This window comes from Euleptes europaea, chromosome 15 (assembly GCF_029931775.1).
Source record: "Euleptes europaea isolate rEulEur1 chromosome 15, rEulEur1.hap1, whole genome shotgun sequence".
Classification (NCBI taxonomy): Eukaryota; Metazoa; Chordata; class Lepidosauria; order Squamata; family Sphaerodactylidae; genus Euleptes; species Euleptes europaea.
Genome location: NC_079326.1, coordinates 55,087,602 through 55,112,398, shown reverse-complemented (window position 1 = coordinate 55,112,398; position 24,797 = coordinate 55,087,602). Strand labels below are relative to the sequence as shown.

At 45.8% G+C, this 24,797-nt stretch overlaps 1 protein-coding gene across 1 annotated transcript in view; it reads right to left on the bottom strand.

Annotated features, from left to right (window-relative positions):
- Positions 1-24,797, bottom strand: part of MYO1B (myosin IB) — a 101,532-nt gene that overhangs the window by 16,830 nt on the left and 59,905 nt on the right. The window contains exons 11-22 of the mRNA XM_056861080.1: positions 24,238-24,324; positions 23,945-24,010; positions 18,979-19,083; positions 16,482-16,544; positions 14,152-14,352; positions 12,894-13,120; positions 10,878-11,078; positions 8,574-8,667; positions 6,777-6,926; positions 5,959-6,027; positions 2,613-2,699; positions 2,193-2,279 (exon numbers count right to left, since the gene is read on the bottom strand). Of these exons, the coding sequence (XP_056717058.1) occupies positions 2,193-2,279; positions 2,613-2,699; positions 5,959-6,027; positions 6,777-6,926; positions 8,574-8,667; positions 10,878-11,078; positions 12,894-13,120; positions 14,152-14,352; positions 16,482-16,544; positions 18,979-19,083; positions 23,945-24,010; positions 24,238-24,324 (1,437 nt within the window). The remainder of the gene's footprint in view (positions 1-2,192; positions 2,280-2,612; positions 2,700-5,958; positions 6,028-6,776; positions 6,927-8,573; positions 8,668-10,877; positions 11,079-12,893; positions 13,121-14,151; positions 14,353-16,481; positions 16,545-18,978; positions 19,084-23,944; positions 24,011-24,237; positions 24,325-24,797) is intronic.

Genomic DNA, 24,797 nt, shown 5'->3' with positions numbered 1-24,797 from the left:
AGACTACCGGTGGTGAGCAAAGATGGACAATGGTGGGGAAGGGGAGAGGAGACAGAGAAGCTGCCACTACCAACCCAGAAATGGGTACATATTGGGGGACCCTTAAAGGGAGGGAAAGTCTCTTGATTGGAGCCCACAGGATCAGGGAGCTGACAAGTTCAGCTAGGGCAGGGGTGTCAAACATTCGGCCCACGGGCCGAATCCGACCCCTTGAAAGCTCTTATCCGGCCTGTGAGCCAGCCGAGGCAGCCACCTCCCCCAGTCCTGAGGTGTCAATGATCAAAGACTATTAAATAACAGAAAACACTGTAAGAGTATTATTGATTTAAGCATGTTTGTATTTTAAGTAAAAAAAGAGAGTAAAAAATAATATGATTAATTGGCTTTGCCTCTGTCTTCTATAAAGTTTGTATCTCCGGCACCTGGCATTACATTTTATGGATACAGTTGGCTCGGCCCAACCAAGTGACATTCATGTCATATTCGGCCCTTGTAACAAATGAGTTTGACACCCATGGGCTAGGGTATTTCAGTGGGACCTCCTTTGTCAAAGGGAAAATGCAGAGACTGAAATTCTTGGCATTTTCCCCTCCAGAGCCGGTTATTCAGACTTGCATATTACTCAGTTGCTCTTGGAAAAAATATCTGAACAAAGCATCATCCTGGATTTCCGACACTGGCATTTTCCTTTGACAAACTCATAATAAAGGAACAAGCAAAACAGCATTTCTGAAAATGAGCTCCGTAAAGCTACAGTAGTATGATGGAGAATCGACTGACTGAATCGTTGGCGTACCTACAGAGGACCTCGGGCAGCCCAAAACTGGTAATGGTTTGTCACCTCCATTTCTAAGGCATCGGTGTTTTGCCATGGGTATCATAGGGCGAAATTTCTATACCCAGAACACACCGCGGGGAGGCACAATGTTTAATTTTGTGCCGAAACCCTCATGGGATAGAGGAACAGGAGCTGGGGCTGAGGGCTAACTAGCAACACCCTGCCTTTTCTAACTGCCCTATCAGCACCGCCTTTGGCTGCTTCCCTTACCCAGTCTGAAGACCGACCTGCTGCTCACAACTCTTCTCTCCCCATGTAGCATGGCCTGCCCCCGAGAATCCTCCCATATGCCCCCAAAGCTCCCCCCACCACCAAACTCCTGCCCCCAGTATAAACATTCCTCTCGTCGACATCTCCTTTTCTACCGACCAAACAATTTCAAACCCAACTCCTGGTTGGTAAATGCTGGCAAAATGCTGGACGCCCGCGCTGCTAGCTTTGAGCAGGGTTTCGGGAGAAGCAGATGCTGCGTCGTGCACGCGCCGCCATTCGTAGGCCATTCTCTTTGGGTTACTATTTCTCTTTGGCATTATTTCTTCGTCCTAAAGATGACTCGGGAAAGGTTGACTGAAACATGAAACCGGGAGGCAAATGCATGTCCCCGCGGGACTTTGCATTTGCACAATTTTTGTTTCAATTAGGCTGCTGCTTGAGCAAGCCGTGTGACTGCTGTGCACAGCCCGGTTTAAACTGTGTAAACTGTGTAAAGTTTAAACTGTGTAAAGTCCCACAGGAGTGTGGGTTTGCCTCCCGCATGTCATGTTTCAATCAAGCCTCACTCATATAGAGTTCTATATGCCTTGATGGGAACTGGAGGAATCCAGAAAAAGATCTCAGGCCTTCTGTTTACATGTTAACATGTCAACTCTTTTTTTAAAACGAGAAACCATCTTTAATAATGTTTCAGAATAAAAGAGAGTGTGCCGTGCCCTAAAATGTGAAGCATAGAACTGCTGTGAATTTAAATTTTATTATAGCTGTGTTAACAGCGTTTGTGTGGGACCCAAATGAAATCGACTACTGCAAGTGCATACTGAAAACGACCTTTCGCTGTGAAGCACAGGGGTTTAGTTCAACACTTTTTAGAGATCTAGTCTACTCGTTTGCAAACTAGGTATCTAATGGCTTGTTAGCAAAGCAAGTAATCAGAGCGACGCAGCCGGGCATGCCAAGAGGGGTATTTCAGCAGGAAATTTTGCAGCGAAGATGGATACCGACGGCTACCAATGATGGCATGCCGATGTTCACTAAGCCAGTTTGTAAGAAGGATTAATTCTTGCTCTTTTGCTACGGACGAAGATTGAGCGTTGGTGGTTAAGGAAGGGGGGGGTCACATGACGTTTGCACGGAGTACCTTAAATCCAAGCCAGCAAGCCCAAATAGCAGCAATAGCAAGTTTATTCCTAGCCGCCTCCTTCAGCCGCCTCAGCTCCCTTCGCGCCTGTGGTGCATTTGGAAACGAATGACAGAAAAATTTTGAGACAGAAAAGGCTGCTTCAATTTCCAAGTGGAGAGAGAGCAAGGGGGAGAGAGAGAAACGGAAAAAAAGAAACCAAGTAATTTCATACGGTGAAAACGAGAGCGTGAGCTGGTTTTTCTGGGCTGAAACCTCTTAACGTACAGCCGGGTGAGGGGAGAAAGAAAGGGGAGGAAAATAAGGTGAGCGATGTAACTTAAAGCAACTGAAAACGCTTCCGGCGGATCTCTTATCTCGAGGACCTTCGCTCCAAATGGTGGTTCTAAAACAACAGGCGCCCGTTGCGGGGCTTCTCACCTGAGCGCCATGCCAATAGGCTGCAATGGTTGTGACCGCTTCTTTGCAGCGTTTCTGGTGCTTCAGTGCTCGCAGCAGCTTTCGAGCCTATGAAAAATCCCCCCATGCAAGAAAAAAGTTACCATGAGCCACAGACTTAGGGGCATATTGTCACTAGTGCTGCTTCCACTGGTGTAATCTGGGTCTAAAAAACCAGACACATGGTGCTCAATATAAGCTGAAGCCATTGCTCTGAGAAAGCAGGGTGGTCTAACTCTTCCCTCCCCACATTTTTTCCCCACTTGGAAATGGCCTGCCCTGTGCTTAAACCCAGGTAAGGAAAAAGACAGTTATGCTTTCTTGGTGCCGGTCCCCCTTCACAGCTGACTAATGGCAATCCCGTAGAGCAGGGGTGTCGAATTCATTTATTACAAGGGATGGATATGACATAAATGTCACTTGGTCGGGCCGGGCTATACCTCGCCATGATTAGCATTTGAATGGGAGACCAGCATGGTGTAGTGGTTAAGAACGGTAGTTTGGAGCAGCGGACTCTGATCTCGAGAACCGGGTTTGATTCCTCACTCCTCCACGTGAGCAGCGGATGCTAATCTAGTGAACTGGATTTGTTTCCCCGCTTCTCCACACAAAGCCAGCTGGGTGACCCTGGGCTAGCCCCACTCTCTCCACCCCACCTACCTCACAAGGTGTCTCTTGTGGGGAGGGGAAGGGAAGGGGATTGTAAGCCGGTTTGATTCTTCCTTAAGTGGTAGAGAAAGTCGGCATATAAAAACCAACTCTGCTTCTTCTCACCAGCCCAGATCAGGACTGGAGGGCGTGGCGGCCTTGGCTGGCTCACGGGCCGGATAAGAGCTCTCAAGGGGCCAGATCCCCACGGGCTTTATGTTTGACATCACTGCGTAGGGTTTTCAAGGCAAGAGATGAACACAGGGGGTTTTGCCCGTGCCCAGATAGCAACCCTGGACTTCCCTGGTGGTCTCCCATTCAAATACTAATCAGGGCTGACCCTGCTTAGCTTCCGAGATCTGCTGAGATCGGGCTAGCCTGGGCCATCCAAGTTAGGGCAAATAGGTGGTAGTAAGTGCCATCAAGTCACAGCTAACTTATGGAGAGCTCTAGCAGTTTTCAAGGCAAGAGACGTTCAGAGGTGGTTGGACACTGCCTGCCTCTGCGTAGTGACCCTGGACTTCCTTGGTGGTCTCCCATCCGAGGACTAACCAGGGCCGACCCTGCTTAGCTTCTGAGATCCAATGAGATCAGGCGAGTGTAGACTATCCTAGTCAGTGGTCTTTTCCCATACTCGGACTAAAAGCAGAGAGCCCATTTTTCATTAAGGTCATGGAGGAAAAGACCTGTTTCATCCAAGGTCCCTCAAGGGCTTCTTTTAGGGCAAAACTGCACATCTCGAGCCCCAAATTAAGGCACTCAAGCATCACATGTGGTTTGGCCATCCGACAACGTATGGGGTTGACAATACGTCCGCCTCCCTCTCCCCTAAATAAATGACAAAAGGCATCTCAATTCTTTTATCTAAATCTTCGGATTTAACTAATTTCTGTCAACTATGTCTTGGGCTTAAGGTACTAAACATAGTAACAGGAAGGGCTTTTAAAGGAGAGCCTTTTTTCCTAAGAGATGTTACCAGTAGAAATCAGACTGGCGCCCAAACTAAATTTCCCAGACTCATCTAATTCTCTTGTTGATTTGGGATTCTAAGCCACAAACAATCATCTTCCTAAAATACTCAACAGATTACATACAGTGCAGATCCTAGAGGAAGCTCAAATTAAACAAGATTGTATTTTCAGCACTATAGTCCAAACAATTTTTCCCCCAATAGACATTTCACTCAACAATTCTTTTGCATTTTGAATTCTTATGGCAGAGGAAACAGGAAACGCTGGTATACTTGAAAGCTGGAACTAAATACAAGGTGGCCAAGATCGATTTCCAAACCCCAGCATGCCTAATATATTAGGTGCTGTGGAACTCAGGCAGGATAATGCTGCTGCAGTCATCTTTTTTGTGGGCTTCCTAGAGGCACCTGGTTGGCCCCTGTGTGAACAGGCTGCTGGACTTGATGGGCCTGGGTCTGATCCAGCAGCATTATCCTGCCTGTGTTCCACAGCACCCAATATCCTAGGCATGCCCCTCTGATACTGAAGAGAATAGGTATGCATCATGACTAGTATACATAAGAACATAAGAAAAGCCATGCTGGATCAGACCAAGGCCCACCAAGTCCAGCAGTCTGTTCACGCAGTGGCCAACAAAGTGCCTCTAAAAAGCCCCCAAACAGGACGACTGCAGCAGCATTATCCTGCCTGTATTCCACAGCACATAGTATCATAGGCATGCTCCTCTGATCCTGGAGAGCATAGGCATGCATCATGACTAGTATCCATCGCTTCTCGGCCTTTTGGCTAAGATCAAGTGTGTGTGACTAGTATCCATTTTTTACTAGTGGCCATGGATAGCCCACTCCTCCTTGAATATGTCCACTCCCCTCTTAAAGCCTACCATTAAAGCCTTTCATCCTCTGCCCCAAGGGGAAAGAGAGAGAGACAAGAAAGATGTAAACCTAGTGGGAAACTGTACGTTCCGTGCTTTGTGCGTCACAGAAAGTGGTACCACCACAATGTCATTCATTGCCAAGTTATTTTTTTGTTGTGTCACTATTCAAGGTGGGGTTTCTTAGTATTCCTGATCATGGTGCTCGAATCTCCCACCACAATAGCGTAGGCCAAGATACTGGTAGATTCTCTCGATTCCAGGTCTGAGTAGCTGGACATGGCAACTATTCTGAGGACAGTTTTTTACGGTGGTCAGAGGACTTGAACAGGATTTGGGAGACCCAGGCTGACATTCCCATCTGGCCATGAAACTACCCAGGGGGCCAGCGTGGTGTAGTGGTTAAAAGCAGTGGTTTGGAGTGGTGGGTTTGATTCCCAGCTCCTCCACATGAGCGGCGGAGGCTAATCTGGTGAGCTGGATTTTGTTTCCCCACTCCTACACATGAAGCCAGCTGGGCGACCTTGGGCGAGTCACACTCTCTCAGCCCCACCTACCTCACAGGGTGTCTGCTATGGGGAGGGGAAGGGAAGGCGATTGTAAGCCGGTTTGATTCTCCCTTAAGTGGCAGAAAAAGTCAGCATATAAAAACCAACTCTTCTTCTTAGACCGAGCACTCTTTCAACCTAATCTACCTCACAGGGTTGTTATGGAGATAGAATGGAGGGGAAGAACTCTGCTCAGCTCCTTGGGAGGAAGGAAGGGATCAAAACACAAGAAACAGCGGTCACAGTGGGCAGAGGGATAAAAGCACATTCTGAATAGACAAACTCACCTGCCACCCTCTGATATACGACTGAACCACGACGGCAGAACTCTTGGTCCGCTGGTACCGCTTCTGTTGCTGCAGTGAAGACAAACGTGCACGCGTATCAAAACGGCGAATCGGGTTTCTAAAACATATGAGCACTCATTGAACCATCTTGATCTCATCAGTTCTTGGCTGCTTTGCAGGGTCGGCCCTGGTTGGTACTTGGATGGGAGACCACCAAGGAAGTCCAAGGTTGCTACGCAGAGGCAGGCAATGGCAAACCACCTCTGTTCGTCTCTTGCCTTGAAAACCCTACGGGTTAACTGCTATCTCTCCACTAGGCCAAGGTCTATGCTAGTTTTGCTATAACCTATCAAGTTTAGTTCAAAATGCTATTTTTGACTTACAGAAGGTACAGACGCATTCTCGATGAGCAGTCTTACAAATATGAAGCTCTCTCTGCTGCGGCAGAGACCACTGATACAAAGCTGTCTGGTTTTTATAGTGTAGAGGAAATGGCCTTTTAGAGGCTCACTAGCTGGAGGCCTTAAAACAAACACAGAGAGAGACCTTGGATGACAGAAAAGTCTAAGTTTATTTTACCGGTAAAAGGAGCGCTCAGCCCCTAGCCATGGGCTAGAAGATGACGTCTTGTCTTAAGGCCTCCAGCTAGTGAACCTCAAAAAGGCCATTTCCTCTTCAATAGCAAGTGATTTTTTTCCCAATATGTCTTTTAATTAGGAATGTATAACACCATGTTTCATTTTAAATGCATTATTATCTGTAAGGAGCCCTCAAGACATGACGGGATAAGGACCTGCATAAATGAAACCCCGTCTTACCGCGTATCTCCTGTACCAGGCAGCGATCACAACCTGACTTCTTTTCATGAGCAGGAACTGCGATCGGCACCTCCAGCCCCTATAGATCTTCTGGATTAATGTCGCCAAATCCTCCAGGCGCTGTTTCCGCAGGTCTTCTAATTTGAAGAGCTACGAGGATTGAGTAGGTTTGGAGGGAGGAGGAGAAAGAGGAGAAGAAGCAGAAGAAGCACAGAATAAAAAAAAAAGTTTACCAGGATATGTTCCCCCCATGGTCTTTGCTAGGCAGTGGAACCAGAAAACCTCCCCTAAGATACATGACTGGTTGTCAAAAATAAAAGGGGTGTAGTGGTTAAGGGCAGTGGTTTGGAGCGGTGGACTCTGACCTGGAGAACCGGGTTGGTTTCCCCATTCCTCCACATGAAGCCAGCTGGGTGACCTTGGGCTAGTCACAGCTCTATTAAGAGCTCTCTCAGCCCCACCTACCTCACAGGGTGTCTGTTGTGGGGAGGGGAAGGGAAGGTGGTTGTAAGCCGGTTTGAGACTCCCTTAAGTGGTAGAGAAAGTCAGCATATAAAAACCAACTCTTCTTCTTCTATTTCAGTGAAGCAAACCACTTACCAAAAAATAATGATGATGATATTAATAGTGTAGACAACAACCACTGAAAGAATGGATAAGAACCATTCAAAGAATGGAAATGTTCATTTTATAATAAGATATAGTTTCGGTTAAGCGAGAACGGGCTACGGATGCAGGGTTGTAAAGTACTTTATGTGACTTTATGTGATTATGTAACTATTTGTTTTTCATTTATGTATCTATTTACTGTTGACTGTCCGTTTTTATTAATAAAACTTTTTAACAAAAGTACAGAATTAAAAAAAAGTTTACCAGGATATGTTCCCCCGCTCTCCAAAGAAAGCAAGTGAAATACAGCGATGGGAAATGCAGTCGTGGATATGGGGAAACATGCCGCCATAGGCAAGATTTGAGTCCCACAGCACCGACAAAATATCCAGGGTAAAAGCTTTCGAGAGTTGAAGCTCCCTTCCTCAGGTAGGGACTTTCAAAAGCTTATATCCTGGACACCTAGTTGGTCTTTAAGGGGCTACAGAATTCAAATCTTCTTCTACTGAAGATCATCATGGTTACCCACCTTAAGCTAGGCCAGATAGGATGCTTATTGAATGGCTTTGGGCAAGTGACCCTCTCCGTTTCACCTATGTTGTGAGGCTGTTATTACAAAATGCGGCTCCAGTGGAGCCGTAAAATACAAACACGATGAATCCTGCAAACTTTTTTTATCTGCAGTTCAGGAAGGACACGCAACTTTGTGTGGCATAGTGGTTAAGAGCGGCGGGCTCTAATCTGAAAACCGGGTTTGATTCCCCAATCCTCCACGAGCAGCGGACTCTGATCTGGTGAACCGGATTCAATTCACCGCTCCTCCACATGAAGCCTGCTGGGTGACCTTGGGCTAGTCACAGCTTTCTCTGAACTCTCTCAGCCCCACCTACCTCACAAGGTGCCTGTTGTGGGGAGGGGAAGGGAAGGCAATTGTAAGCCACTTTGAGACTCCTTAAAGGTAGAGAAAATGAGGTATTGAAACCAACTCTGCTTCTTCTTTCAAAGGATGTGGGGCTAAGCTTGGCAGATGGCAGGTCACTGTCATAAAAAATAGCCTGACTACCACGTACTCCGCAGGTATTTGGGTTTTCCCTCCAAAAAACCTTCATTAACCCTCAATTCCTCAACAATCTGAACAAGACAGACAAATCTTTCAAGGTGCTTTTGAGAAAGGGTTCGTTTACGTACTGTTCTAGGATTGCGGATGAATATTTTCGATCTACCGAAGGCATACTCTTCTTCAGGAATCTCCAGGTCATTAAATAGTACCTCTACTCCGGCCCTATTTAAAGAAAGCATACAAATGTTTTGAAACTATTATAGCTGCCACAAAACTTAAAAACTTGCTGCATTTGGCATCAGCAGTCTGAATGGGTGGGGGGGAAACCCAGGATTGTCGGGGGTACATAAAAGCCGCGAATAACATTTTTTCCATTCTGTTTTGTAAAAAACATTATGGCCCAGAAGGGCAAAAATACAATGCAAACAGATAAGACTTCTGCTCTGATAAAAGATTAGACTCTGCTTCAAAACCAGCTTGCGCAATTGTCAAAGCGATAAAACACTTTGCACAACATTTACACAAAACGGCAACAAAAAAAGTTGCCATTTAAGCACTGTGAAGGCTGACCAAGATCCTGAAAACACTTTTCCCCACAGCTGAAGGGCCACAGAGATGTCACAGAGACAGCCAACCAAATCTCCGTTAAACAACCACCCAATCCTTGCATGTCTTTTACTGAATGTCAGATTTCTAGGAAAATGCACACAGATTGATTTTTGTTTGTTTGTTTGTTTTTTCAAATTTATAGCCCGTCCTCATCCTCAGTGAGCCAGGCTCAGGGAGGGTAACAATAATTAAAACACATAAATCATCCAAGTATCATTAAAACATCAATTGATGACGTCAGGATTAGTCAGTGCGACTGTTCCGAGTGGGATCACTCCATGTGTGCAAAGGGCCATCAGGTTGAAGCCGACTCATGGCAACCTTGTAGGGTTTTCAAGGCAAGAGATGTTCAGAAGTGGTTTGCCATTGCCTGCCTCTGCATAGTGACCCTAGCCTTCCTTGGTGGTCTCCCATCCACATACTAACCATGGCAGACCCTGCTAAGCTTCTGAGATCTGATGAGATTGGGCTAACCTCCAGGTCAGGGCCGATTACGCTAAAATCACATGCAAATTAAATGGGTGTACCTGCATTTGGGGAGGGGCCATGGCTCAGTGGTAGAGCATCACTGCTTGGCATGCAGAAGGTCCCAGGTTCAATCCCCGGCATCTCCAGTTAAAGGGACTAGGCAAGTAGGTGATGGGAAAGACCTCTGCCTGAGACCCTGGAGAGCTGCTGCCGGTCTGAGTAAATAATACTGACCTCGATGGACCAAGGGTCTGATTCAGTATAAGGCAGCTTCATGTGTTCATGGGTTGTATTTCTGGGGAGAGGAGGGGCTATAGCTCAATGGTAGAGCATCTGCTTGGCATGCAGAAGGTCCCAGGTTCCATCCCTGGCATCTCCAGTTAAAGGGACTAGGCAAGTAGTGATGGGAAAGACCACTGCCTGAGACCTTGGAGAGCCCCTGCCAGTCTGAGCAGACAATATTGATTCTGATGGACCAAGAGTCTGATTCAGTATAAGGTAGCTTCATGTGTTCATGTGTAAATGGAGAGTATTCCTTTCATGTGAAGACACGATTGCTCCAATGTTTGAGGAGGGGATGTGGCTCAGTGGTAGAGCATCTGCTTGGCATGCAGAAGGTCCCAGGTTCAATCTCCAGTTAAAGGGACTAGGCAAGTAGATGATGTGAAGAACCCCTGCCTGAGACCCTGGAGAGCCGCTGCCAGTCTGAGTAGACAATACTGACTTTGATGTACCAAGGGATTCAGTACAAGGCAGCTTTGTGTATTAATGTGTTTATTATTAAGAGCCCAAGATATAATCCTGCACCCTTCCTCACTTCGGCCAGTGGTTAACCGTGGTGGTTTGGAGCGATGGTGTCTGATCTGGAGAACTGGGGTTGATTCCCCACTCCTCCACATGAGTGGCGGAGGCTAATCTGGTGAACTGGATTTGTTTCCTCTCTCCTACACAATGAAGCCAGCTGGGTGACCTTGGGTGAGTCACAGCTCTCTTAGAGCTCTCTCAGCCCCACCTACCTCACAGGGTGTCTGCAGTGGGGAGGGGAAGGTGATTATCAGCCGGTTTGATTCTCCCTTAAGTGGTAGAGAAAGTCGGCATATAAAAACCAACTCTTCTTCTTCTTTTTGGCTTCGGATGGGCCACTGGTGATCTGATTGTGCAGGTTTTTGCAGCCGTTGCTTTGGCAGCAGCTGCCACCACAGCACAAGGATCTTCACTGTGTGACTGAAGGTACACTGCGGCAACCACTTTGTGGTCACACCTACCACGCAGGGTCAGAATTCCCAAGGTGCCCACGGGCTTAAAAAGTTTGCAGATCTCTTCCTTAGGATGCCGAAACTTGTAAGAATCCTTACCTGGCCCGGCCTCTCCAACGGGGCCACGTTTGCTTGCAGAGCATTTTATACCTTTCCAAACAAGGTTCGTACGGCTGCCTGAACGCGTATCCCGCCCTCCGAACTCGGACATTTTCCAGGAGCCCCAAATAGTGAACCTGATGACCCACCAGCGCCTCGCTGAAGACGTGGGCGGCTTTTTTGTCGTTCGGCTTGATGCACCTACGAGTAAAAATATTGTACTGTTAACTTCTTGCGTGCAACATTAAGCAGTGTCAAGCAGCTTCCTAAATGGACCCTCCACTCTGTAATAAACTGCTTACACTCCCCCCCCAAAAAATATTCTTCCTGTACATTCACCTGTAAACAGGTTCACATATTTGTTTTGAGTCTCCCATGAAAAGAAGCCAGCTTGTGAACACATGAACACATGAAGCTGCCTTCTACTGAATCAGACCCTTGGTCCATCAAAGTCAGTATTGGGGGTTACCGCATTATGTATTCCCAGCGATGTATTAAGAGTTTGAAAACGTTATTAAAAACATCGCTTTAAAAGGGTTTTTGGGTGTCACGGCTAAAAAATGGTTGGAAGATGTCTTCACAGCTAAAGGGGCCAAATAAAGTGCGAGCAGTATTTTTTTATAACAGTTTCAAATTCTTAATACATCAGTGGGAATATATAGAAAGTGCGAACAGTATTTTTTATAACATTTTCAAACTCTTAATACATCGCTGGGAATACATAACACTGTCTACTTAGACCGGCAGTAGCTCTCCAGGGTCTCAGGTAAAGAAGGTCTTTCACATGTGATTTGTCTCTTCAGCACTATGACTTGTCTCTTCAGCACTGGAGCTACTTGGGTGAAATTGGGATTGCAGGCAGTTTAATGCAGCAGGTGTTTTAATTGTTTTATTGCTTGCATGAGCAGAGAATAGATCCCCCCCTGAGGAAGCTTATGCGAAATGCATAGGGGTACTTTAAATATTACATTTTTATTCCCTGGCACCAATTGTTGCTTTTTGTCTCTGTTTTGTTTTGGTGCGGCTCCCTTCCTTTCTGCTGGATTACTGGCATTTCAATTTGCACACGCTAATTTCAAACGGAACCAAACCTCCAAAGAAGAGACGCAGACAACCTGCTGAGATTGTGAGTGGGATATAAATTTGTTCTCAGCTTGAGACGTCGTCAGAACTGGCCCGAGTCAGCAAATGTGCTTTAAGCTGACCAAGTGCCTTTGTGTTATTACCTATCGACTAATTGCAGGTGAGCACGCAATCTGTCAGTATCTGCTCAATATTCAGCGTTTCATGTGCACTGGACCTAATAAAAATTATATTAACTCTGGAGTTAATATAAACTCTTAGGGCTGTTTAGCTTGGAAAGAAGGCAGTTAAGAGGAGACATAATAGATGTCTATAAAATTATGCATGCCCATTCTGTTGGTGCTGTGGAATACAGGCAGGATAATGCTGCTGCAGTCATCTTGTTTGTGGGCTTCCTAGAGACACCTTAACCACCTTCTTTCCAAGCTAAACAGCCTTAAGCGTTTTAACTGCTCTTCATAGGGCAGTTGCTCTATAAACACGTATAATATTGGTTGCTCTTTTCTGCACCTTCTCATTGAACCATCAGAAAGCAAAGGTGTAACTATCTCCCCAAAACACCTGTATCAGCTGTTAAACAAAAGCAACAATGAACAAACTAACAACGGCAGGCTTTCAGTCTCCACCTAAAATGCAGTGTACCCTGCATTTTATTTTTTTAGGTGAGAGGAAACATTGAAAGCAGGCAACATGGATCTGCCTGCATGCTCGAAGGGTCTGGTTTTCAGATCACTCCGGACATGGGATGGCCGGATGAGGGATACTCTCCCTGTATAAATAACAAGGCGCAACCTTTTCTTGCAGTACAATGCTCAGGTGGCAAGTGGAACCAACCCCTCCTCCCTAGACAACCTTCCTGGCATCCATTAGTTACTTTTCCTTCATCGAACTATAAGTAATCACTTTCTAAAGCTTTAATTCCTTAGAGGTTACCTGATGTAGTTGGGATTTTTAGTTTGTAAGTTTTTCATCAAGGTTGCCACGGAAGACTTGAACTGTGAACCGGCCGTGGGAGGTCTCTTTAAGTTAATCTTGGCCGGGTTTCCTTCTGGGAAGAGTGATTTGATGAGGGGGTGGTTGGCTTTCCACATGGCTTGCGACAGGTCGCGGTACAGCAGGTCGTTATTCTTGTCTACAAATCCTTCCACTTGATACATCACCTGAAGGGGGCAGACCGATAAGCAATCACAAATGAACAAAAGAAGCAAAAACAAATTTCATGAGTCAGAGTGGATAATCAGTTGGGAGGGCCTGACTGCTTACACACACACCCCAAATATTCTTCCTGTATGTTCACCCGTAAACAGGCTCACATATTTACATGTTTCCTTTGTTATGAATCTCCTGTGAAAAGAAGCAAGCTTCTGGCTTGTCTCTTCAGCGTTGTGGCTTGTCTCTTCAGCACTGGAGCTACTTGGGTGAAACCAGGAAAGAAAACTAAGCCTTCCTGTGATTCTCTTTTATATATATTTATATATATATATTTGAGGGGGGTAGAAGAGAAAGTCCAGTCTACTGGTCTGCAGTAGAAGAGAAAGTGCAGTAGCACCTTAAAAGGCAACAAGATCTCCAGTGTACAAGCTTTTGTGAGTCAAAGCTCCCTTCTTCAGCTCAAAAGCTTATACCCCAGAAATCTTGTTGCTCTTTAAAGTGCTACTGAACTCGAATCTTATTCTTCTTTATTTGTGTATGTATGTCCGTTTGTCCATGCGCACCCGTGGAGTATCTCCTTTCTTGGAATCTTAATTTCCTTTCCTTTCCCTGGATTTAACAGCCACTAGCAATCCATCTTAATTTATATATGCTCCTGGAACTTCAAAAGCAACCATGTTTTCAAGTGTCCAAAGCCGGAATGACAAAACAGTGCATAGTAGAAGTTGAAGAACTGGTTTTTAGACGCCGATTTTAAGGAGAATCAAACCAATTTACAATCTCCTTCCCTTCCTCTCCCCACAACAGACACCTTGTGAGGTAGGTGAGGCTGAGAGAGCTCGAGGAGAACTTGACTAGCCCAAGGTCACCCAGCAGGCTTCATATGTAGGAGTGGGGAAAGCAACCCGGTCCATCAGACTAGAGTCTTGCCGCTCATGTGGAGGAGTGGGGAATCGAACCCAGTTCTCCAGATCAGAGCCCACCACTCTTAACCACTTCACCACATTGGTAAAGTCATCACGGAGGTACATATGTTTACCTTGCCAGCGTAATGTTGAATTCTGAAGCAACTGTGGGGCAGCGAGGTGTCGTTCAAGAAGCGCGAACACTTGCTCATGCGGCTTTCGAAGTGCTGGTGAGTGGCACAGACCTGGTTCAGCTTTTCTAAGAAGGTGTCATCAGTAACAACCCCGGGCCGGAGGCATTCCTCGTCGAGCATCGCCAAGATCCCGTTCTGATTCTGCCATTGAACAATAAGGTCGGTTCAGGTGGAGTTCAACCACTGCGCACAATAATGAATGTTCCCAGCACTACCACGGGAACCTACACAAGATATTAGCCAACCAAATCTCCAATCTTAAATCAGGCAGGATGTATCCCACATGAAGCTGCCTTTAAAAGCAGTCAGATAGTCTCTCTTCAGAGTTTTCCCATGTCTTTTAACTATTTGATCCTTTAACTAAAGGCATCTGGGATTATATATGGAGTTTTCGCCGGCAGAGAAGATGCTCTACCACACAGCTACAAAACCTCTTTTTAAATATTTTTAATTTTATAATATAACAATAATAATTGAAACAAAAAATACAGAAAAACACACACACACAAAAGAACATAGATACAAAAAGAATATGAACTACAAAAAAAATAAATAGAAAAACAGCCAGATAAAATAAATAACACTGAGAATACTACCACTCATAAAGATGATCTCACATGCTTGAACCAAGATATTTGACAGCTACTATCTAGAAGCTGTGACTAAACTGAGGCTGTTGTACTTTGGACACATTATGAGAAGACAAGAGTCCCTGGAAAAGACAACAATGCTAGGAAAGGTTGAAGGCAGCAGGAAAAGAGGAAGACCCAACATGAGATGGATGGACTCTATCAAGGAAGCCACGGTCCTCAGTTTGCAAGATCTGAGCAAGGCTGTTAAGGATAGGATGTTTTGGAGGACATTGATTCATAGGGTTGCCATGAGTTGGAAGCAACTTGACAGCACTTAACACACACACACTATCTTTAGTATCATTAAGAAAACAAATTACTACCCTTTAGTTTCTTAATAAACTATAACCATAACACAAATATGTTATTAGTTTATGTTTATTATATAATCCTGAACTACTTTTTTAAAAAAATGCTGTTTGCAAGGTAAAAATGTGCTTGTACTATCGCCATTCGTGGTCACATGAACACAACTGAAGCTGCCTTATGCTGAATCAGACCTGTGGTCCATCAAGGTCAGTACTGTCTACTCAGACTGGCAGCGGCTCTCCAGGGTCTCAGGCTGAGGTCCTTCACATCACCATCTACTAAATCTTTTTAGCTGGAGGTCATGAAGATCGAACCTGGGACCCTCTGCTTGCCAAGCAGATGTTCTGCCACTGAGCTGCGCCCCCCCCCCATTAGGCATCTGTTTAATTCGATATGCTAATCAGAAACAACTGTCTCCATCTCATCTTGCATGATTTCATTGGTAAGGGTAGGAAAAGGTGCTGGAAGAATGCCAAGAGGGAAGAGGAGATCAGAGATAGCGGGACCCAAGATAATCTGCTGGTTGAAAATATTTGGTACTGCAGAATAACTGGATATTGCTGGGTCTGTGCCCTGTCTCATTGTAAAGCACGATCCCAAAGCCGATGTTTTAGGTTGAAGGTAAAGTTGCCACATTTCCTAAGGCAGAGCTCCTGTGCCGTTAGAAACTGCCTGACCAAGATGCAGAGGTAGAAGATGGAGGAGGAGTTGATTTTTATATGCCGACTTTCTTTATTACTTAAGGAAGAATCAAACCGGCTTACAATCACCTTCCTTTCCCTTCCCCACAACAGACACCCTGTGAGGTAGGTGGGGCTGAGAGAGTTCGGAGAGAACTGTGACTGGCCCAAGGTCACCCAGCTGGCTTCGTGTGGGTGAGTGGGGAATCGAACCCAGTTCTCCCTATAAGAGTCCATCGCTCTTAACCACTACACCACACTGCCTCTGTTGAAGTGCCATCTTCAGGTACAAGCATATGTTGTCTCTGAAGTATATCTTGACAAACCACCAAGCTCTTTGGTTTGCCTTCCTTTTAAAAGCATAATTTCACCTTGACAGGGGGTCCTGGTCATTTTTTGCAAGAGACTGACAGCAGAGCTTACTCAAATTCCCCCCTACAGAATGTTTTCCGAAACAGGGAAACAAGAATACACTGCACAGAGTTACAAATGCTCTTATGCCAGGAAGGAATAATAGAATGCAACACGTTCTTTGCGGAAATACATAAACCATCACACAGCAAACCTAACGAAATGACATCAACAGAATAAGGACATCCCAGAAAAGCACGTCACACATTTCATATTCAGAACAGTGATGACGACTTACGTTTTCTATTAGGTCACAAATGATAGCATTGTTGAAGTACTCGATGTGGGTCCATTCGATGCCCTATTGAAAGCAAACAGAGGTATAAAACAGTGGGCAGAAAAGACTTTTTAAGGACTGAACTAGCCAGGCTGGACACTCCTAAGTACACTTATGCAGAAATCAGGTCCCAATGAGTTTGATGCAACGCTCCCACGCAGAGCACACTTGGGATTTCGGCTTTAGATTCTTATTTTTCGAAGGGATTTTAGATGGGCATTATTGTTATTGAGGAGGTCCACTCCATCTCACAAACCATGTCGAGGGCAAAACCTGCCAACGGGGGCCTGGAGAAAAAAAATCCTGTCCCTTTAACAACAGCAGCAGCAGCAGCAGCAGAAGAAGAAGATGAAGAAGAAGAAGAAGAGTTGGTTTTTATATGCCAACTTTCTCTACCACTTAAGGGAGAATCAAATCGGCTTACAATCACCTTCCTTTCCCCTCCCCACACCAGACACCCTGTGAGGTAGGTGGGGCTGAGAGAGTGTGACTAGCCCAAGGCCACCCAGCTGGCTTCATGTGTTCGAATGGGGAAACAAATCCAGTTCACCAGATTAGCCTCCGCCGCTCATGTGGAGGAGTGGGGAATCAAACCCGGTTCCCCAGATCAGAGTCCACTGACCAAATCACTGCTCTTAACCACTACACCACGTTGGCTCTCTGTTCCACATGTTTTGATAGCTTTTCTCCTAAGAACATTAGCTTGCTCAGTGACTAACGATGCAGCGTAAGATTATAAGGCATTAAGGATCAGTGGGAAATGTGGTAAGGAAACCAGAACAATAATCATGTAAAGATGATGCTTTATACAAAGTTGTTTTTATACATGTGCCCTATTATAAAGGGAGGTAGAGGAAGCATCTTAAAAGTATTTCTGTGTGGATCGGGGGGTGGGTGTCCTTAATTGGCAAGAAGATGGAGGGCCTTTGTTTAAATACTGCCCCCTGCCCCCCTCCTAGCATCACAATTATATCTGCGGCTTTCGCATTTTGTCAAAAATGCAGGAGTTGCTCGGCGTCGCTGGAGCAAAACGAGCGTCTCTGAACAGCTGCCAGACTTGCCGTCCATTCCATTCCCCCGTCTGTGTCAATTTCCCATGCACTTATTGAAATGGAGCCAATAAACCCCCTTTTAGCGCGAAGCTGAGAGTCGATCGTACTTTGTGCAATCCCCACAGAGTTTAGAAGGGGAGTCCCTCCGACTCTTCGGTCTGATTTTCGCCTGGAGATTGGGTGAGGGGACAACCCCTAAATTTCAGGGACGCTCCCTGTAACAGACACCGCAGTCCCAGTGGCCCAAGATCAGGGCCCAAGGGACAAACAGTAGCCCAGGCAAGCATTCTTCAATACATGGGCCATATCTCCCCCTTCCTGAGTTACCTTGGTGTATACTTGCAGTATAGGGCCAGGGAAATAAAACAGAAAGCGTGCGGCATCTTAAAGATTTCCAGGACTTTATGGACACATGTTCCCAAGAGTGGAAAGCCTAAACCAGGGGTGTCAAACGTAAGGCCTGTGGGCCAAATCCAGCCCCTTGAGAGCTCTTATCCAGCCCCCAAGCCACCCGAGACAGGCACTACATACTTATTGAACCCATCCCAATCTGGGTGCTGCCGGCTCGCCAGTGGAGGCAGCCACCCCACCACCACACTCTCAATTGGCAGCCACCACCACCCCCAGGGTCCTGATCTGGGTTGGCGAGGCATGGCCCGGCCCAACCAAGTGACATTTATGTCATATCTGGCCCTTGTAACAAATGAATTTGACACTCCTGGCCTACATACTTATTGAACCAAGTCGTGAGATACAGTCTGTTGTTTCTACGTTTCCACTGGGCTCAAGGAGAATAAAAAAGAATCTTCTGCACACCCAAGTCCCTTTAATTCTCACATGCGTACTGGGGGGGGGGGCAATCCAGATGTTGGCCTTACTCCTTTCCTATCTAGATTCGAAGGCCCCTCTGCTCTTGACCTAGAGTGTCACAAAGCTGGAGAGATTCTAAACAGAGAAAAAGAAGCATTTCTTCACACGCCTAGTTAAATTGTGGAGCTCCCTGCCCCAGGAAATGATGGCTGCCAACTTGGAGGGCTTTAAGAGGGGAGTGGGCATGTCCATGGAGAAGAGGGCTATTCACGGCTACTAGTCATGATGCATACCAATTCTCTCCAGTATCAGATGAGCAAGCCTATTATACATTAGGTGCGGTGGAACGCAGGCAGGATGGTGCTGCTGCAGTCACCTTGTTTGTGGGCTTCCTAGAGGCACCTGGTTGGCCACTGTGTGAATAGACTGCTGGACTTGATGGGCCTGGGTCTGATCCAGCAGGGCCTTTCCTACGTTTTGCATCTTTTTCTGAGCCACCTGGTGGACTCATGGAGTGGAAAGGCGGCCATCAACATTCCAAGTAAATGGATATCAATGAACTGCGAGGAAGAACATGGGAGACCGAGGAGCCTCACCTCTCGTATGTACTCCTCCTGCTCTTCTTTCAACGTGAGCTCAATGAAGATCTGCTGCAGCTTCTCGTTGCAGTAGTTGATAATGAACTGCTCGAAACTGTTATCCTGCAAAACGAAAAGGAGGAGGAGGAGAAGAAGAGTTGGTTTTTATACCCCGCTTTTCTCTTCCTTTAAGGAGTCTCAAAGTGGCTTACAATCACCTTCCCTGCCCCTCCCTACAACAGACAGGCTTCATGTGGAGGAGCAGGGAAACAACCCAGTTCACCAAATTAGAGTCCCCTGCTCTTAACCAGCTGGCTTCACGTGGAGGAGTGGGGAATCAAACCCGGTTCAGATCAGAGTCCACCGCTCCAAACCACCGCTCTTAACCACTACACCACGCTGCCTCTCAAAGATCAAAACCAGCGCCTTGAACCTGATCCGGTACTCCAACTGGAGCCAGTGAAGTTGGCAAAGAACTGGCTAAATGTGCTCCCGGATCGAGGCCCCAGTAAGGAGCCTCACCGCAGCATTCAGCACCAGCTGGAGTCTCTGGATTGGTCTCAGGGGCAGCCCTACATAGAGCGAATTACACCATTTGCCATGAGCTAAAAATCTGGCGTCCCTAGGTGCCTGTGATTATTCTTTCAGGTATTCCTCAGTAGTTTAAGTGTGAACCTTGACCCTTTAAAAACAAATGGCAGTTTTCCCACGGATTTTGAGAGAACCCTAAAAACAGCACAGTTCTGCTTGCTCATGAGTCACATCCTTTCCAGCACAATAACTCAGCCAGTTACCCGCCAGGCACCCTCCCAACACACATTTGTCCTTTCTACATTTCACTGTATTGCCAGCTCAGCGCTCAAACTCAGCAACACCGCTCTGTTTACTATTTATGACGCATTCCCCATCTAATCTACTGCACATATCCTCCAACTATCCAAGCAAACAGGGTTAGGAATCTCAGAATTCCTCCACCGTTGTCCTCTTCATGATGAGAAAGAAGAGCAAACTAGCCGTGAAAAGCATTTTGGATGAGGCCATCATGTGACTGAAGCAAATGAACCTGAATAAGAAGGATCTACATCATACTTAAAGAAAAAAATTTTTAACGAATGAACCGTTCATTTGACAGCTACTAGATAAAGCTAAGTATTCCTAGCGTAATGGCCCGGGGGAAAGCAAATTAACCTGACGTTTCTCCTTGATCGAGAACTGTGATGCGCGTTTCTCTCTCAAGCTAGGGAAGTTCATTAATGCTAAAGAGAGGGCTCTTCAAAAGGCACTCGGATAATATTTAATGCAAAACTGGAAATGTATGCATTAGCTAGATTAATATAGCGCTCTCAATCAGTACAGCAAACGTTAGCATTTGATGAGCTCTTTAATAATGAATCAATTCAGGCACGATAAGTAAAATGTTAAGAATGGATTCTGTTTTCCTCTTGAAGACTTGCACAGGGCTGGTTCATGTGTGTTCAGTTCTAGAAATACTGTCTGATCCAGCAGGGATCTTCTGATGTTCTCTATGCCCTGTTGTTGGCTCTCCAGAGGAACTGGTTGGCCACTGTGAGACAGGATGCTAGACTAGATGGACTCCTGGTCCACCCAGCAGGGCTCTTGTTATGTTCTTATCAGGGGAAGGCCTCAGCTTCCATGCCCTGTTGTTGGACCTCCAGAGTGACTGACTGGCCACTGTGTGAGACATGATGCTGGGCTAGATGGACCACTGGGCTTTTCTTCATCCACTAAATGGTTCCAGTGTGTGTGTGTGTGTGTTAAGTGCCGTCAAGTCGCTTCCGACTCATGGCAACCCTATGAATGAAAGTCCTCCAAAATGTCCTATCTTTGACAGCCTTGCTCAGATCTTGCAAATTGAAGGCTGTGGCTTCCTCTATTGAGTCAATCCAGTAGGGCTCTTCATATGTTCTTATCAAGGGAACACCTCGGCCTCTACACACTGTTGTTGGACCTCCAGAGGAACAGGTTGGCCACTGTGAGACAGGATGCTGGACTAGATGGACCCCTGGTCCATCCAGCAGGGCTCCTCTTATGTTCTTAACAGGGGAAGGCCTCGGCCTCTGTGCCCTGCTGGTTTGGCCCTCCAGGGCAACTGGTTGGCCACTGGGTGAGACAGGAGGCTGGACTGGATGGACCACTGGTCTGATCCAGCAGGGCTCGTCTTGTGGGATTAAAACAGCACAGAAGGCGTTAGCAATTTGCCTGAGAACAGAACTGAAATCAACAGGTTTATGCAAACGCCAGTTCCAAAGTTCATTAGACAAACAGCTCTCCACAAGGCATGCTGGGTTTTCAAAATACCTTTCCCAATTCTTTCCTCTCTTTCAATGCCTGCCCACCATTTCAACCCCCCCTTTTCTCTCAACTATGCCGGCCTCTTACCCCTATGTCATACATCCATGGTTGGGGTCCTTGCAATTGAAGGATTTATTTTTTATGTTTAATCTCGGAGAGAACAAACAATTTGCCACCCAAACAACACGGAGTAATTAGCTCCTGGGGGAAAACCTCACAAACATCCCCTGGAAATAAGGCAGGAAGGCATCGCGGCTGTTTCTTCACACACGGCTGCCGTTGGCTCATCTTCCTCAGTAATGAATTCTGTCCTTTCCTTTATTAGAGTCAGCGTACAAAACATCGGCGTACAACTGAAGCTGGTAACAGACCAACTCTACTTGGGTTCTCTCCTTCCTTAAAACAGTACTTTGTGGAGAAGGGCGGGACAGACGTTTTAGAAATAAATATTTAGACCTCTTGGCTCAACAACTCTTTTAAAAAGCGAGTGATGAGGAAACGTAGTTGAGGACTGTGGCATTCCAACGTATTTCAAGACTGTGCTGCGTGTACATTTGTATTCTACATAATTTCTGGCCTTACAGGAGCTCCATAAGGCAGAAATGGAGGAGAGGGGTATTCATGGCTAGTAGTAAAAATGAATACTAGTCATGATGCATACCTATTCTCTCCAGTCTCAGAAGAGCATGCCTATTATATTAGGCGCTGTGGAAGACAGGCAGGACAATGCTGCTGCAGTCATCTTGTTCCTAGAGGCACCTGGTCGGCCTCTGTGTGAACAGACTGCTGGCCTTGATGGACCTTGGTCTGATCCAGCAGGGCTTTTCTTATGTTCTTATGCATACTAGTCATGGTGCATACCTATTCTCTCCAGGATCGAAGGATCATGCCTAATATATTAGGTGTGGTGGAACAAAGGTAGGAGAATGCTGCTGCAGTTGTCTTGTTTGTGGGCTTCCTAGAGGAACCTGGTTGGCCACTGTGTGCACTGCTGGACTTGATGGGCCTGGGTCTGATCCAGCAGGGCCTTTCTTATGTTCTTAAATGAGTTTGGGAAACAAGCACATCAGGAAGAGTACAAAGGTAGCTTGCATTTTCTTGATATTTTTATATCCGTGCAAGTTGGCTGGTCTACATGAAGGTCATTGCAAACTTTAAGTTATTGGATGTAAACCTGGAAAATTATGCAAAGTGATACACGTGCATTCTGCAAGCATGCTAGTACTCATCTAGGAGTTATGATGGAAAAACAGGATAAAAATTTGACAGAAAGAGGCTGCAGCTCCCGGCTTAGCATACAGTGGATAACAAGCAAATGGCTCTAAGCACGTATAAGCAAATATGTGTGTGTCAACATTGACTTCAGGGTGTGTGCACACAGTCTTTGGACTACCAAAGTCATGCAACTTTGTTTGCCTGAAATTTAATCCAGAGGGATTTACTTTAAGCATACACCACTTACACCAAACACCCGTAAGTCTGCTCAATGAGTTCTTGAAAAGGCAAGTTGGCTTTTCTGCTTTTAAGTAAACTCACCCACTGATTTTACTGGCACCTGCCTAAATCCCACCTGTCTCAGAAATGAGTGCTGGGCCTTCCAGAGCCTCAAAAGCAATCCTGTATTTTCTGGCAATAGTTATACCAAGGTCAGCAGTTACATAGAAAGAAAAGGCACAATTTTATTGCTCTGCTAAACCAAGGTAGTTGAAGATGTGTTATTTCTTGTTATCAACAATACAAAGCAATCATGATTGTAAGCCACCTTGAGCTAATACAGAACAGATTCACATATACATATGTGAAATAACATTTAGACTTTAAATAAACTAACAAGAAAAGTGATGTAATTAATACTCGTGATCCTTCATGGAGGGCTGAAAGAATTCTTCATGATCATTACAGTAAGTTGGGTTTCACAGGCTTGCTGAACATGTATGTTACACATGAAGCTGCCATATACTGAATCAGACCCTTGGTCCATTCAAGTCAGTACTGGCTACTCAAACTGGCAGCAGCTCTCCAGGGTCTCAGGCAGAGGTCTTTCGTATCACCCGATCCCACACTGGGGATTGAACCTGGGATCTTCTGCTTGCCAAATAGATGCTCTACCACTAAGAGATGCTCTATCACTGAGCCACAGCCCCTCATGCAAATCTCTCCCCCCGCCTCGAGAAACCTGTTAGATATATGCATGGAACGCCCCCAAAATATATGTGGGGAGAGTGACCATTTCCCCCCACATTTCCCCTTTTTGTCACTGGTGGAAAATATAGTGACAATATAGCCGTAATGTTAAGTCTCCAGCTCAAGCACCGGGTCATTCCTGACCCATGGGGTGACGTCACATCCCGAATTTTACTAGGCAGACTTTGTTTATGGGGTGGTTTGCCAGTGCCTTCCCCAGTCATCTATACTTTACCCCCAGCAAACTGGGTACTAATTTTACCGACCTCGGAAGGATGGAAGGCTGAGTCAACCTTGAGCCGGCTACCTGAAACCCACTTCCGTCGGGATGGAACTCAGGTCGTGAGCAGAGCTTGGACTGCAGTACTGCAGCTTACCACTCTGCGCCTCGGGGCTCCTTAATACAGCCGTACAACATTGCATTTATTCTTCCCGTAGTATTAGATACATCATATCTTGTTACAGGCAGGATAATAAAGAAAAGTACCTCAAAAATTTCAAAGCCGTAGATGTCCAGAACTCCCATGACTTTCTTCCTTACTTTCGTTTGTGCCTAGAAGAAAGCCAGCATTACTTTCATGTGCTTAATTGAGATTTCAGTAAGACTGTCCAATCTTTATTATGACAGAACAATCTTTTATTTGGGGAAAAAAACATTATAAGAGTACAGCTATTCTTAACCCCCTGACACCGTATCAGTACTGTGCTGCAAAAGGACGCACGCACACTGTTATTCTCCAACTCATTCATTCTAATTACATTGATTTCAGATAACGTTACCTTAATGCTCTCATTGATTCTGGTAACAAGCCAAGAGAAGAGTCTACTGTAAAGATTCTTTGCCAGAGCATCCCGCGCATAGTAAGCCTAATTAAAAACAAAAGAAACATACAAATTTTAGAGATATTTGCGATTGTCACAGACACTATTTGCCTCTGGTATGTCTTAACAAGGAGGCAGCCCAGACCATGTTTGTTCGGGGTTGCTTTCGAGAAATATCAGAATGTGAGGGAATTTCTGGTTGGTTTATTAAAAGACTGGTAAACTGCCTTTGTCATTATGAATTCACCCTGTGGGGAGCTGCCTAAAATTGAAGAAGAAGAAGAAGAAGGAGAAGGAGGAGAAGGAGGAGAAGGAGAAGGAGAAGGAGGAGGAGGAGAAGGAGAAGGAGAAGGAGGAGAAGAGGAGGAGGAGGAGGCGGTTTTTATACCTTGATTTTCTCTACATTTAAGGAGTCTCAGACCGGCTTACAATTGCCTTCCCTTCCTCTACCCACAAGAGACACCTTGTGAGGTAGGTGAGGCTGAGAAAGTTCAGAGAGAACAGTGACTGGCCCAAGG